The sequence below is a fragment of the Pseudophryne corroboree genome, chromosome 11, assembly GCF_028390025.1.
Source record: "Pseudophryne corroboree isolate aPseCor3 chromosome 11, aPseCor3.hap2, whole genome shotgun sequence".
Lineage (NCBI taxonomy): Eukaryota > Metazoa > Chordata > Amphibia > Anura > Myobatrachidae > Pseudophryne > Pseudophryne corroboree.
In genome coordinates, this window is record NC_086454.1 from 349,366,444 (window position 1) to 349,381,983 (window position 15,540).

Here is a 15,540-nt window from a genome sequence, read left to right on the forward strand (position 1 = left end):
AGCGAGGAGCCAGAATATTCTTCAAATTTCTGGCTTTCTTAAAAACTATAAAAAATATACCCAACACGTATCAAAGTTCTGGAAACTTGGAGTAAAACACTTCCACACAACACGATGAGCAGATTTATTTAGTGCTGCAAAACATGTTGCCCACAGTATCAAAGAACACACATAATGATCCATCATACACAGAGGCTGGCTGTGATCGTCAGTGGCAACAGGTGATTTACACAAAGGACATGAAACAGTTAATCAGGTAAAGTAACCCAACTCCTGCAGCGCATTACCCTAGCTCACAGGTTCTCAAACTCGGTCCTCAGGACCCCACCCACTGCGTGTTTTGCAGGTAACCCAGCAAGTGCACAGGTGTATTAATTACTCACAGACACATTTTAAAAGGTCCACAAGTGGAACTAATTATTTCACTTGCGATTCCGTGAGGAGACCTGCAAAACATGCACTGTGTGGGGTAATGAGGACCGAGTTTGAGAACCTGTGCCCTAGCTGAATGAGAGGTTATATAAGGGGATCCTCCCACACTCTACAAACTAATCAGAGGTGCAGGCTTATACCCAGGTTAGTTTAAATCTTATTCCCCCACCCAATGGGGAATTAGTGGTTTTACATAAATAAAACCAGTTTTGAGAAAGTATAATGCATACAGTTATATTGTCATCTGCAAGAAGATGAATATATCTTCTACATTAGACCACATGTCTGGTTTATATGCTTAAAATAAATCAAAAGTTACCGGGGGGGGGGGGGGGACAGAAGAGGGTGACAGGGTGTTTTAAATGGACCTGGTATGAAAAGTAGATATTTAAAATGCTGACCGTGTAAAAATGAATTAAATTGTAATACAGCACAGTGTTTCCCAAACATTTGACCCACGATGCACTAGATGCGGTGATGGGGAACCTTTGGCAACTCCAGCTGTTGTTGAACTACACATCCCAGCATGCCCTGCTACAGTTTTAGCATGGCCAAATAGCAAAACTGTAGCAGGGCATGTTGGGAAGTGTAGTTCAACAATGGCTGGAGTGCTAAAGGTTCCCCATCGCTGCGTGACTAGAGCATGGGTCTTCAACCTGCGGCCCTCCAGCTGCTGTGGAACCACACATCCCAGCATGCCCTGCCAACGTTTTGCTATTAAGGCCTGCTAAGACTGAGGCAGGACATGCTGGGATGTGTAGTTCCACAGCAGCTGGAGGGCCGCAGGTTGAAGACCCATGCGCTAGAGTATCCGCATGTTTCTCGCTGCACCGCTGGGCCAGAAGTTAGTTACTGAGAAATGTAGAATAGAATGTTACGTTATGTGAATTGGGCTTATTTGTTATCTGTAGGGTCAGGTATTTGGGAGGAGAGGGCTGTGCTATTGTTCCTCTACGTGCTTTGATTGACGGCCCCCAGCACTGGTGATGCCTATCAAACTGGGCATGAATAATATAACCTGTGGCACCCCTGCAAGTTTCCTGCAGCCCCCTGTTGGGTGCCACTGTCGTAAGGTCTATCCACTACAACAGGGATGGGGAACCTTCGGCCCTGCAGCTGTTGAACTACACATCCCAGCATTCCCTGCAACAGTTTTAGCATGGCCAAATAGTAAAACTGTAGCAAGGTATGCTGGTATGTGTAGTTCAACAGCAGCTGGAGGGCCAAAGGTTCCCCAACCCTGCGCTACAAGATGATTAATGCAGGGAGGGTGTTACAAGTGTTATAATCATACTTCCCTACTCGTTTTGTCTCCTCTGGGAGAAGCCTGGAGAGGAGAGGCGGCAGGACACTTCGGGGGCGGTCGGGAAAATGTTCCCGATTCTGAAGTGGGGGATGGGGCTGAATGACGTCATTCATGTATTTTAGCCCCATTCCTTCACACCGTTTCCGCAACTGCAGCGATTTTATCCCTGCCCTTTCTAGGCTGCAGGGGACTACCCATCAAACTGAGGGGGACATTTACTAAGCAGTGATAAGAGCGGAGAAGTGAGCCAGTGGAGACGTGGCCCCATCACCCAATCAGTAGCTCTGTATCATTTTATAGTATGCAAATTATAGCTGTTACTTCAGTGCTGATTGGTTGCCATGGGCAACTTCTCCACTGGCTCACTTATCCACTTTTATCACTGCTTAGTATATGTCCCCCTGCAGTGGCAAACGCAGGATTTGCTTGGGGGGGTTTCCAGAACTGGGTGGAGCCAAGCACGTGGGTGGGGACTGAGGTGACCCAGTATATGCTGGGTCCGTAAAACTAGTGTGTCTGTGTGTATATATACATACCTCCCTTTTCATATATGGAAGGAGGGACACACGCGCGGTGGAGTCGCGCGCGCTCCCGGAAAAGGGGTGTGACCTAATAAAAGGGGGTGTGGCTTCACGGAGGACCTGCGATCACGAGCCACGCCCCCATTTTCATCACTAAGGGGACATGCCCAGCGCTCTGTGAGCCGCTGGCATGCCCCCTCTCCCTCTGACTCCAGTGAATAGATGCTGTGCGCATGCGCACAGCGTCTATTCACCGCTGCTCTGCTAAGCAGGGCAGAGAGGCAGAGCCTCCCGACTGCCCCCCCCCACACCGCGGTACACTGCGGCCCGCGGGTGGGACAGCGGGACAGTCCCCAAAAAATGGGACTGTCCCGCGAAAATCGGGAGAGTTGGGAGGTATGCATATATCTATCTATCTATACACACACATATATAATTTATATATACTGTATATATACACACACATATATATATATATATATATATATATACACACAATGCATATATACATATACACATAGCATATTAAACATGCATATATATATATATATATATATATATATATATACAGTACACGTATATACGCATGTATATATATCATGTGTTTGTGTGTTTATATGTATGTATATACATGTGTATATATGTATGCACATGGATATATATGTACTATAATTAAAATAAAGTAAACTTTTATTAAGCACTTACACCAGGAAGACAGCAGGCTGCAGAGGATGCTAGACAGCCATTAATAATACTCATGCAGCTATAAAAAAATAAAAAATAAATGTTTTGTTTTTTTTTGCTGGAGGGGGGATCCTGGGTGCCCCCAAAACCCCCCTGGGTGCGCCACTGCCCTGAGTCTCCTGCAGCTTCCAGGAGGAACGGCAGGTATGGTTATAATGGTTTCATGACCCACGGGAGCGTGCGATTGGTGGGGACACTAGACGATATGGCAATATGTTGTCACATCAGAATGATATTGGACGATACACTGTGTGATGTATACTCGGCTTAAAGCAGCTATTTACATTAATATGAAATCTATGATGTAATTGGAGTGATTATACACTGTGTGCCCCATGCTCTCTGCAGCTGCTGTTTGCCATGTTAGAAGGCGGGTGCTTCTCTTAGCGTTACCATAGGCGTGCGCACGGGGGGTGCCTGGTGCGCAAAGGCACCCCCTAATGTCCGGCACTCCCCATGCACACAGATAGATGATCGGATCGTCTGCTGCGCTAATCGCTGCGCTACGCCAGCCAACCAGTCAGACTCACAGACGTGTGGGCGGCTGGCCGCACAGCCCACCCATCGTCATGCTCCGACGCGCACCTCCCTCCCTTCCTCACCGCCCGCCAGCGCTCAGTCTCTCCAGGTGTCATGTGTTCCCTGCCATCGCTGACACATGCCAGGAGCTGGAGGACTAGTCTCTGAGCCACTGCTGGAGCAGGACAGTGGTGGACTGGACAGAGTGAGTGAGACAGTAGACTTCAGAGCCGGCCCTAACCAATATGATGCCCTAGGCAAGATTTTGGATGGTGCCCCCTAGCACCGCCGCTAGTTCTGAAGGAGATGCCTGGCATGAGTCAGCTGGCAGCTCTGCTAACGTCGGGCGCCTTTTGTTTATGAAAATGCATCTTATTTGCATTACTATGTGGCTAGGATGCACAAGCAGCTTCTGCTGATTAAAATGATATGCAGCATGCCTATATACTGTGTACGACTGTGGCTGTATCTGCATACGAAATGCTACATTACAGTGATTTCCAGCAATACACTGCAACGTAGCATTTCTTATTCAGATACAGCCGCAGTCACACACAGAATATAGGCATGCCGCATATCATTTTAATCAGCAGAAGCTGCTGGTGCCCCTAAGCATACCAAATGCCCTAGGCATTTGCCTAGTTTGCCTATACCTAAGGCCGGCTCTGGTAGACTTGACCACTCACTGTGTACTGCAGGGGCATGTGAAGGGTTCAGGCTAGCCAGAGAATTGGGGGGGGATTTGGTAGAAAAAAAAGAGAAGTGAGGTTACCGTATGAGAATAAATAGAATATATATATATATATATATATATATATATACACAATGTATTAGCTGAGCCACACATTCAGGAGTTTCCTGGTTGCACCTATAGTGCACTCAGTAAACTACTGATTGCTTGGCTCAGCTAATATGTGTGTGTGTCTCTATATATATATATATATATATATATATATATATATATATCTCTATATCTCTATCTATCTGAAAGTAGAGGAAGAAACAGCAGAGCGCCTATAGTGTAGTATCCCTTGAGTTAATTTTCGTCACACGCAAGAATAAATATTGCGTACCGGATTACGGCTTGACTTAAGGCCTATCGGTCCCCAGGTCTTCTAGTCCACTTCTCTGTCGGAATCTAGATAGAATCAGGAGACAGGGAATCGCTATGTAGCGTAGTAATTACTCGTAGATTGGTGTCAAAATTTTACGTCTCGTATAAGATTACATGCGTACCAGATAAAACAATTATTTGTGCCGGTCAGTATAAATACTTCAGTACTGGTCCTCATCAGATGGTAGTCATCTGGAAACCCACCGCACTCCTGCTCTGCTGGCGCCTCCTCACACCCCAGTTACTGGAGACCCTCCTCCAGCAGCTCTGGACACCAATCTACGAGTAATTACTATGCTATATACGCTATATAGCGATTCCCTGTCTCCTGATTCTATCTAGATTCCGACAGAGAAGTGGACTAGAAGACCTGGGGACCGATAGGCCTTAAATCAAGCCGTAATCCGGTACGCAATATTTATTCTTGCGTGTGACGAAAATTAACTCAAGGGATACTACACTATAGGCGCTCTGCTGTTTCTTCCTCTACTTTCAGATTTCCCTTTGGGCTACGTATATCTAGTGGCACTACTTGAAGAACTGAGCAGCCACCCGTTAAAACGGGGAAAGTGTGGACTATTTGACAAATTCAATCAAACTTAAGTTTTACTGGACTGGTCATTTGACCAAATTTATGTATGACTTTTTTTATATATATATCCTAACAGTAAGGAATTTTGCACAATTTGGACAAGCGCACTGATCCACTCTTTGTTTAAAATATATATATATATATATATATATTTCTCTAACGTCCTAGTGGATGCTGGGGACTCCGCAAGGACCATAGGGAATAGCGGGCTCCGCAGGAGACTGGGCACTCTAAAGAAAGATTTAGTACTATCTGGTGTGCACTGGCTCCTCCCTCTATGCCCCTCCTCCAGACCTCAGTTAGAATCTGTGCCTGGCCAGAGCTGGGTGCTCCTAGTGGGCTCTCCTGAGCTTGCTAGAAAGAAAGTATTTTGTCAGGTTTTTTATTTTCAGAGAGCTTCTGCTGGCAACAGACTCTCTGCTACGAGGGACTGAGGGGAGAGAAGCAAACCTACTCACGGCAGCTAGGTAGCGCTTCTTAGGCTACTGGACACCATTAGCTCCAGAGGGATTGAACACAGGTACCTAACCTTGATCGTCCGTTCCCGGAGCAGCGCCGCCGTCCCCCTCGCAGAGCCAGAAGAACAGAAGCATGAAGACATCGAAATCGGCGGCTGAAGACTCCTGTCTTCACTTAAGGTAGCGCACAGCAGCTGTGCGCCATTGCTCCCACAGCACACCGCACACTCCGGTCACTGTAGGGTGCAGGGGGGGGGGGGGGGGCGCCCTGGGCAGCAATTAAGATACCTTTTGGCAAAATTATACATATATACAGTCAGGCACTGTATATATGTACGAGCCCCCGCCATTATTTTACACAGAAACAGGACAGAAGCCCGCCGCTGAGGGGGCGGGGCCTTCTTCCTCAGCACTCACCAGCGCCATTTTCTCTCCACAGATCCGCTGAGAGAAGCTCCCCAGGCTCTCCCCTGCAATAGAAGAGGGTAAAAAGAGAGGGGGGGGGCATATAAATTTGGTGCAAAAACAATATATACAGCAGCTACTGGGTTAACACTAAGTTACTGTGTGATTCCTGGGTCATATAGCGCTGGGGTCAGGGGCGGAACTGTGGGAGGCAGTGGAGTCGGCTGCCGCCGGGCTCCTGGCCTCAAGGGGGCGCATCTCCTCCACTGTCTCCCGCAGCCTGAGGACTGCGCTGCTATTGCAGATGGAGGAGCTGTGTCAATGACACGGAAGCTGCCTCCTGTAGAGAGAGATGGCACTGGCTGCAGCTAGGGGGAGCTCCAGAGCACAGCTCCTCCCGGGCCCTTAGTAAGCCAGCCGAGGGAAGCTCAGAACTCTCTGCTCCTCCATGCTCTGGATGATAGCCAAAGGTAGGCACTGTGTGGGGGGTGGGGGAGAGGTGTATTTGGGGGGAAGTACTGTGTTTTGTGTGTGCTTGTTTTTAAGTGAGGTGTGTGTGTTTTTAAGGAAAGTTGTACATTCAAGTAAAAGAGGCATGTGTGTGTGTGATGTGTGTGAGAGTGGCATGTGTGTGAGAGGCATGTATGTGTATGTAAGTGGGAGGCATGTGTATGTAAGTGAGAGGCATGCATGTGTGTGTGTGTGTGTGTGTGTGTGTGTGTGGCATGTGTATGTAAGTGGGAGGCATGTGTATGTAAGTGAGAGGCATGTGTGTGTGTGTGAGAGGCATGTGTATGTAAGGGGCCCTACACACTCGGCGATGCGCCGCCGAGGTGCCCGACGAGCGACCCAGCGGCGGGGGGGGCAGTGACGGGGGGAGTGAAGTTTCTTCACTCCCCCCGTCACCCGGCTCCGTAGACTTGCAGGCAAATATGGACGATCTCGTCCATATTGGCCGGCATGCACAGCCGACATGGCCCCAGCGATGAACGAGCGCGGGGTCGAGCATCGTTCATCGCTGGGGACTCCACACTGCACGATATGAACGATATCTCGTTCATTAATGAACAAGATCGTTCATATCGTGCAGTGAAATCGCTATGTGTGTAGGGCCTATAAGTGAGAGGCATGTGTATGTAAGTGAGAGGCATGTGTATGTAAGTGAGAGGCATGTGTATGTGAGAGGCATGTGTATGTGAGAGGTGTGTGTAAGTGAGAGGCACGTGTGTGAGAGGTGTGTGTAAGTGAGAGGTGTATGTAAGTGAGAGGCGTGTGTGTTTAAGTGAGACGTGTGTTTAAGTGAATGAGGCGTTTGTCTTTTTTTTAATATATATCTAGTGTTCACGCTAGGTGTCTGCCCCTTTTTTAGACAGCTGAATCCCGCCCTGCCCGTTTTTGTGCGCCCTGCCGCCCCGCCGTTTGCTGCCTGCCGGACCCCGCCACGTCGCCGGATCCAGCCGTGCGCCGCCGGACCCGGTACGTACATGAGTCCCCCTGGGCTAAATTAACCTTGTAAGTATTTTGCAGCTGTAAACATTAATCTCAGTGCTTTCTACCTGGTGCAGTGTGCCTCAGTGCTCTCTACCTGGTGCAGTGTGCCTCAGTGCTCTACCTGGTGCAGTGTGCCTCAGTGCTCCCTACCTGGTGCAGTGTGCCATTAGTGCTCCCTACCTGGTGCAGTGTGCCATTAGTGCTCCCTACCTGGTGCAGTGTGCCTGAGTGCTCCCTACCTGGTGCAGTGTGCCTGAGTGCTCCCTACCTGGTGCAGTGTGCCTGAGTGCTCCCTACCTGGTGCAGTGTGCCTGAGTGCTCTCTACCTGGTGCAGTTGCCTCAGTGCTCTCTACCTGGTGCAGTGTGCCTCAGTGCTCTCTACCTGGTGCAGTGTGCCTCAGTGCTCTCTACCTGGTGCAGTGTGCCTCAGTGCTCTCTACCTGGTGCAGTGTGCCTCAGTGCTCTCTACCTGGTGCAGTGTGCCTCAGTGCTCTCTACCTGGTGCAGTGTGCCTCAGTGCTCTCTACCTGGTGCAGTGTTCCTCAGTGCTCTCTACCTGGTGCAATGTGCCTCAGTGCTCCCTACCTGACGCAATGTGTATAATGTGCTCTATCTGGCGCAATGTGTATAATGTGCTCTATCTGGCGCAATGTGTATAATGTGCTCTATCTGGCGCAATGTGTATAATGTGCTCTATCTGGCGCAATATGTATAACGTGCTCTAGCCTCTACCTGGCGCAGTGTGTATAGGAGGTTCTAACTGGTGCAATGTGTATTAGGGGCACTACCGTGTGGTGTAATGTGAATTGACACTATTATGTGGCCACGCCCCTTCCCCACGAAACAACGCCCCTAGATTTTTGCTGCGCACCTTCGGTGCGCACTGTCCATGTTTTGCCCATAGGAATGGGAGCACCAAGCATTATAGTATGTACCTAAGTTTGCCCATTTAACTTAAAAATTTACCCTCACGAATGAAAAATGTGCCCTCCCCGTGATCAGCACCCTGCCCTAAAAAAAAAATACTACAGTGAACACTAATTATATTGGCACACCGCTGCGCCAAAGCATCTCCATGGAGACCTGGTGGGTGAGGGAGCACTGTAGGTGTACTATAATGGTATGCTGGTGTCTGTTTTATTGTAATGACTGACTTGGAATGCGTCCACTTTCTATGTGTATCTATATTACTATTGGGAAAGGTACCTGAGCACCCTTCTACTGTTCACCCTGGGTGCGGGATAGCTACATATGGTATGTGTGTGTATGTGTAGGGGGGCACCAAAATGTATCATGCCTCCGGGCGACTGGGACGAACTTACGCCACTGGCTGGGGTGTGTGCTGGCATACTCTCTCTGTCTCTCCAAAGGGTCTTGTGGGGGAACTGTCTTCAAATAGAGCATCCCCTGTGTGTGTGGTGTGTCGGTACGTGTGTGTCGACATGTCTGAGGTAAAAGGCTCCCCTAAGGAGGAGATAGGGCAAATGTGTGTGAGAGGGTGTCTCCGTCGACAACGCCGACACCTGTTTGGATATGTGTAAGTGCTGAGGTGAATTTATTGCACAAAAGATTAGAGAATAGACAGGAAATCTACCCATGTCTGTCCCTATGTCACAGAGACTTTCAGAGTCTCACAATGCTCACTATCCAAAATAATAAACACTGATATCAACACAGAGTTTGACTCCAGGGTCGACTACGATAATGCAAAGTTACAGCCAAAATGGCTGAAAGGTATTCAATATATGATTATTGTAATAAAAGATGATTTGCATATCACTGATGACTCATTTGTCCCTGACACAAGGGTACACATGTTAAGGGGAAGACAGCTGAGGTAAATTTCCCTCCTCTCATGAGGAAAAAGAGCGGGAATCTCCAGACAAGAGACTGCAGCTTCCCACAAAAAAATTCTCAGGCAGTATCCTTTCCCCACTAGGGCCAGGATGTGATGGGAATCTTCCCCTAGGGTGTCACGTTTGCACAGAATGTAGCACTAGCTATTCTCAGGTATCCTGCAGATAGCGTGCACATTCTAGTACGCTACTCAGACCGGCGATTGTGTCGGCATGGGTTTATAGCGCGGTGGCAGCGTGGACAGGTACCTTATCAGCAGAGATTGAGACCCTAGTAGGCATATAGGTATATATATATATATATATATATATATATATATATATATATATATATGTATATATAGAGATATATATATATATATATATATATATATATATATATATATATATATATATATATATATATATATATATATTGCAGATGCTGTCTTAAGAGATATATATATATATATATATATATATATATATAATTATATATAACATGCCCAAAGAGACATGAGTATACTGGGTCCTAGAGTCAAAGCTATGTCGATTTCTGCTTGACGTGTCCTGTAGAATAAGCAAAGAAGAAGAAAAGTGGGTGGGCGCTAGTTTAATGGCTATAAGACACCTAAAATATAAGTGCTGTTGTACTGGTTGCAGCTTCCCAAGGTTGAGGTGCTGATCCTCAACCAAAAAAAGGTTGCAAAACAAAGAATACTCGGTGAAGCGCTACCATTCAACAGCATAAATAAATTTATTATTAAAAAGCATATATAAAAAAACTGTCACAATTCAGTAAAATAAGCCCAATATCCTGTATTATAGTAAGCTCATATATTATGTAACAAACAATCGTAACACAAATGGTAACAATGTATATAATAGAAACTCCCTGGGAGAAAGAAAACCACCTATATTCTGGTGGAGACTGCAGCATTTATAATTAGATGACCCTCATTGTGTTAAGCTCCATGCATGGACTATTTAGTCATGTAGATTTTCTTTGAAAGTCCATCCGTTTTTGAATGATGTAGATGTGGTGTAATTATGATCTAACCACCATTTAATAAAGAGCTTGAATGCTCGCAGTAAGTTACTTCCAACGGAATTAAGGTTTATTGGGTAGCTCTGATGGACATGCTTCCATAAATAGATGACTTTAAGCTGTACTTGCTATTTGAAAAAGTCCCGTATGTACGGCTTACCCCAACCTTTCCGTGATGAGAAGATTGATCGTTATCTCCTGTATATCGGTGGGCGCCGGCTGCCCACACTAAGGTCCTGCTGTGCGTCGATGTCCGGACGCTGATAGGAAACCAGATGGAGATCAACCCTTCAAGTGCTGGTGTCGGAGCATGGATGTATACCTGTATTGCATAGGCTCGTAGCTCCGTCTGCGGGAGCCGCCGAACACCCTTGTGCACTGATGTAGAAGCGCGGCTTGATGTCTCCAGGCCGTGCGCTTATGTTCTATTAACGGGAGCCGTTGAACACACTCCTTGTGTGTGGATGCTTTGATAAGCTCAGGATATCGGGTCGACACCAGCACTTGAAGGGTTGATCTCCATCTGGTTTCCTATCAGCGTCCGGACATCGACGCACAGCAGGACCTTAGTGTGGGCAGCCGGCGCCCACCGATATACAGGAGATAACGATCAATCTTCTCATCACGGAAAGGTTGGGGTAAGCCGTACATACGGGACTTTTTCAAATAGCAAGTACAGCTTAAAGTCATCTATTTATGGAAGCATGTCCATCAGAGCTACCCAATAAACCTTAATTCCGTTGGAAGTAACTTACTGCGAGCATTCAAGCTCTTTATTAAATGGTGGTTAGATCATAATTACACCACATCTACATCATTCAAAAACGGATGGACTTTCAAAGAAAATCTACATGACTAAATAGTCCATGCATGGAGCTTAACACAATGAGGGTCATCTAATTATAAATGCTGCAGTCTCCACCAGAATATAGGTGGTTTTCTTTCTCCCAGGGAGTTTCTATTATATACATTGTTACCATTTGTGTTACGATTGTTTGTTACATAATATATGAGCTTACTATAATACAGGATATTGGGCTTATTTTACTGAATTGTGACAGTTTTTTTATATATGCTTTTTAATAATAAATTTATTTATGCTGTTGAATGGTAGCGCTTCACCGAGTATTCTTTGTTCTGTAGAATAAGCAATGGAACCGCTAGTTCCCAGGGAAGTCCTCCCCGAATTCTGCAAAAAATCCACCGCATGTCGCTGGAGCTCCACAGGCGGAGGTAGGCCCGGTGGGGGCACGCTTTCGTAAGTTCAGCCACAAGTGGTTTCACTCCCTATCAGATCCCTGGGCAATAGATGTTGTGTCTCCGGGTTACAAGCTGGATTTGGAGAAGATGCCTCCTCACTGACGGCCCTGCCGGCTTCCCCCTGCGAGAGGGTAACAGGGTTAATTGCAATTCACAAGTTGTATTTTCAACAGGTGGTGGTCAAGGTTCCATTCCTTCGACAAGGAGGGGGTTATTATTCCACCAGGTTGTAGTCCCGAAACCGGAAGGTTTGGTCAGACCCATATTGAATTTAAAATCCCTGAACATATACCTGGAAAAGTTCAAGGGCAAGATGAAATCGCTAAGAGCGGTCATTGCAAGCCTAAAAAAGGGGGATATTTTATTGTGTCTCGGGGCAAAAGGGATGCATACCTTCGTGTCCCCATTTATCCACCTAATCAGGCATACCTCAGAATTGCGGTACAGAATAGTCATTACCAATTTCTGACGTGGCCGGTTGGTCTCTCCACGGCCTTGAGAATATTCACTAAGGTAATGGCGGAAATGATGGTGCTCCTGCGGAAGCAAGGTGTCACTATTATCACGTACTTGGACGATCTCCTCATAAAAGCGAGATCAAGAGAGCAGTTGCTGAACAGCGTATCACTTTCTCTGGAAGTGAAACGGCAACACGGCTGGATTCTATATATTCCAAAGTCGCAGTTGGTTCTTACAGCTCATCTGCCTCTTCTAGGCACGATCCTAGACACAGACCAGAAAAGGGTTATCTCCCGATAGAGAGAGCTCAGGAGCTTGTGACACTGGTCAGGAATCTATTAAAACTAAAACAGGTGTCAGTGCATCACTGCACTCGAGTCCTGGGAAGGAGGGTGGCATCATACGAGGCCATTCCCTTCGGCAGGTTCCATACCTTCCAATGGGACTTACTGGACAAGTGGTCCGGATCACATTTTCGGATGCATCGGTTAATCGCCCTATCCCCCAGAGCAAGGGTGTCTCTCCTGTGGTGACTGCAGAGTGCTTACCTTCTCGAAGGTCGCAGATTCGGCATTCAGTACTGGGTCCTGATGACCACGGATGCAAGCCTCCGAGGGTGGGGGGCAGTCACACAGGGAAGAAATTTCCAAGGGCTGTGGTCAAGGCAGGAGACTTGCCTTCACATCAATATCCTGGAACTAAGGGCCATATACAACGCCCTAAGTCAAGCGGAGACCCTGCTTCGCGACCAACCGGTTCTGATCCAGTCAGACAATATCACCGCAGTGGCTCATGTAAACCGCCAAGGCGGCACAAGGAGCAGGGTGGCGATGGTAGAAGCCACCAGAATTCTTCGCTGGGCGGAGAATCACGTAAGCACACTGTCAGCAGTGTTCATTCCGGGAGTGGACAACTGGGAAGCAGACTTCCTCAGCAGGCACGACCTCCACCCGGGAGAGTGGGGACTTCACCAAGAAGTCTTCACGCAGATGGCAAATCGACGGGAACTGCCACAGGTGGACATGATAGCGTCCCGCCTCGACAAAGAGCTAAAATGGTATTGCGCCAGGTCAAGGGACCCTCAGGCGATAGCTGTGGACGCACTAGTAACACCGTGGGTGTTCCAGTCGGTCTATGTGTTTCCTCCTCTTCCTCTCATACCAAAGGTGCTGAGAATTGTAAGAAAAAGAGGAGTGAGAACAATACTCATTGTTCCGGATTGGCCATGAAGGACTTGGTACCCGGAACTGCAAGAAATGCTCACAGAGGACCCATGGCCTCTGCCTCTCAGACAGGACCTGTTGCAACAAGGGCCCTGTCTGTTCCAAGACTTACCGCGGCTGCGTTTGACGGCATGGCGGTTGAACGCCGGATCCTAGCGAAAAAGGCATTCCGGATGAAGTTATTCCTACGCTGATAAAGGCTAGGAAGGACGTGACAGCAAAGCATTATCACCGTATATGGCGAAAATATGTGCTTGGTGTGAGGTCAGGAAGGCCCTACAGAAGAATTCTAGCTGGGTCGATTCCTGCACTTCCTACAGTCAGGAGTGACTATGGGCCTAAAATTAGGGTCCATACAGGTCCAGATTTCAGCCCTATCAATTTTCTTTCAAAAAGAACTGGCTTCACTGCCTGAGGTTCAGGCGTTTGTTAAGGGAGTGCTGCATATTCAGCGCCCTTTTGTGCCACCAGTGGCACTTTGGGATCTTAACGTGGTGTTGGGTTTCCTGAAATCCCACTGGTTTGAGCCACTTAAGACTGTGGAGCTAAAGTATCTCACGTGGAAAGTGGTCATGCTGTTGGCCTTAGCTTCGGCTAGGCGTGTGTCAGAATTGGCGGCTTTGTCATGTAAAAGCCCTTATCTGGTTTTCCAGATGGACAGGGCAGAATTGAGGACTCGTCCGCAATTTCTGCAAAAGGTGGTGTCATCTTTTCATTTGAACCAACCTATTGTGGTGCCTGCGGCTACTTGTGACTTGGAAGATTCCAAGTTGCTTGACGTAGTCCGGGCTTTGAAGAATTATGTAACCAGAACGGCTGGGGTCAGGAAGACTGACTTGCTGTTTATCCTGTATGCATCCAACAAGCTGGGTGCTCCTGCTTCAAAGCAAGCTATTGCTCGCTGGATCTGTAACACGATTCAGCAGGCTCATTCTGCGGCTGGATTGCCGCATCCAAAATCAGTGAAAGCCCATTCCACAAGGAAGGTGGGCTCTTCTTGGGCGGCTGCCCGAGGGGTCTCGGCATTACAGCTTTGCCGAGCTGCTTCTTGGTCGGGTTCAAACACATTTGCAAAATTCTACAAGTTTGATACCCTGGCTGAGGAGGACCTTGTGTTTGCCCATTCAGTGCTGCAGAGTCATCCGCACTCTCTAGCCCGTTTGGAGCTTTGGTATAATCCCCATGGTCCTTACGGAGTCCCCAGCATCCACTAGGACGTTAGAGAAAATAAGATTTTACTCACCGGTAAATCTATTTCTCGTAGTCCGTAGTGGATGCTGGGCGCCCGTCCCAAGTGCGGACTTCTTCTGCAATACTTGTATATAGTTATTGCTTAACTAAGGGTTATTTTATGGTTGCATCAGGTTTATCTGATGCTCTGTTTATGGTTATGTAGCATCGGTTGAGTGATGCTCAGTTGTTGTTCATACTGTTAACTGGGTAAGTTTATCACAAGTTGTACAGTGTGATTGGTGTGGCTGGTATGAGTCTTACCCTGGATTCCAAAATCCTTTCCTTGTAATGTCAGCTCTTCCGGGCACAGTTTCCTTAACTGAGGTCTGGAGGAGGGGCATAGAGGGAGGAGCCAGTGCACACCAGATAGTACTAAATCTTTCTTTAGAGTGCCCAGGCTCCTGCGTAGCCCGCTATTCCCCATGGTCCTTACGGAGTCCCCAGCATCCACTACGGACTACGAGAAATAGATTTACCGGTGATTAAAATCTCATATATATATATATATATATATATATATATATATATATATTCATTCATTCATTCATTCATTCATTCATTCATTCATTCATTCATTCATTCATTCATTCATTCATTCATTCATTCATTCATTCATTCATTCATTCATTCATTCATTCATTCATTCATACATACATACATACATAGGATTGGAAGGTAATGGCGGAAATGATGGTGCTCCTGCACAAGCAAGGGTCACTATTATCCCATACTTGGACGATCTCCTGATAAAGGCGAGTTAAAAAAAATAAAAAATTGTTACAAAGCGTATCTCTCTCCCTGAGAATACTACAAAAGTCACAGTTGGTTCCAACAACTCGACTGTCGTTTTTGGGCATGATTCTGGACATAGAAAACAAAAGGTCTTTCTCCCAGAAGAA

At 47.0% G+C, this 15,540-nt stretch overlaps 1 protein-coding gene across 4 annotated transcripts in view; it reads left to right on the top strand.

The window, feature by feature from the left end:
- Positions 1 to 464: 464 nt before the first annotated feature.
- The window catches only part of LOC134969794 (DNA topoisomerase 1-like), a 202,797-nt gene continuing 187,721 nt past the window's right edge, over positions 465 to 15,540 (top strand). The window contains exons 1-2 of one of the 4 annotated variants that reach the window (XM_063945971.1): positions 6,474 to 6,561; positions 7,461 to 7,567. Coding sequence is in view for 3 of the 4 variants with exons in the window: in XM_063945972.1 (XP_063802042.1) it covers positions 509 to 576 (68 nt within the window). In the remaining variant the exon portion in view is untranslated. Of the gene's footprint in view, positions 577 to 6,473; positions 6,562 to 7,460; positions 7,568 to 15,540 lie in introns of those variants that run through there. The other 3 variants (XM_063945972.1, XM_063945969.1, XM_063945970.1) reach the window with 3 other exon arrangements.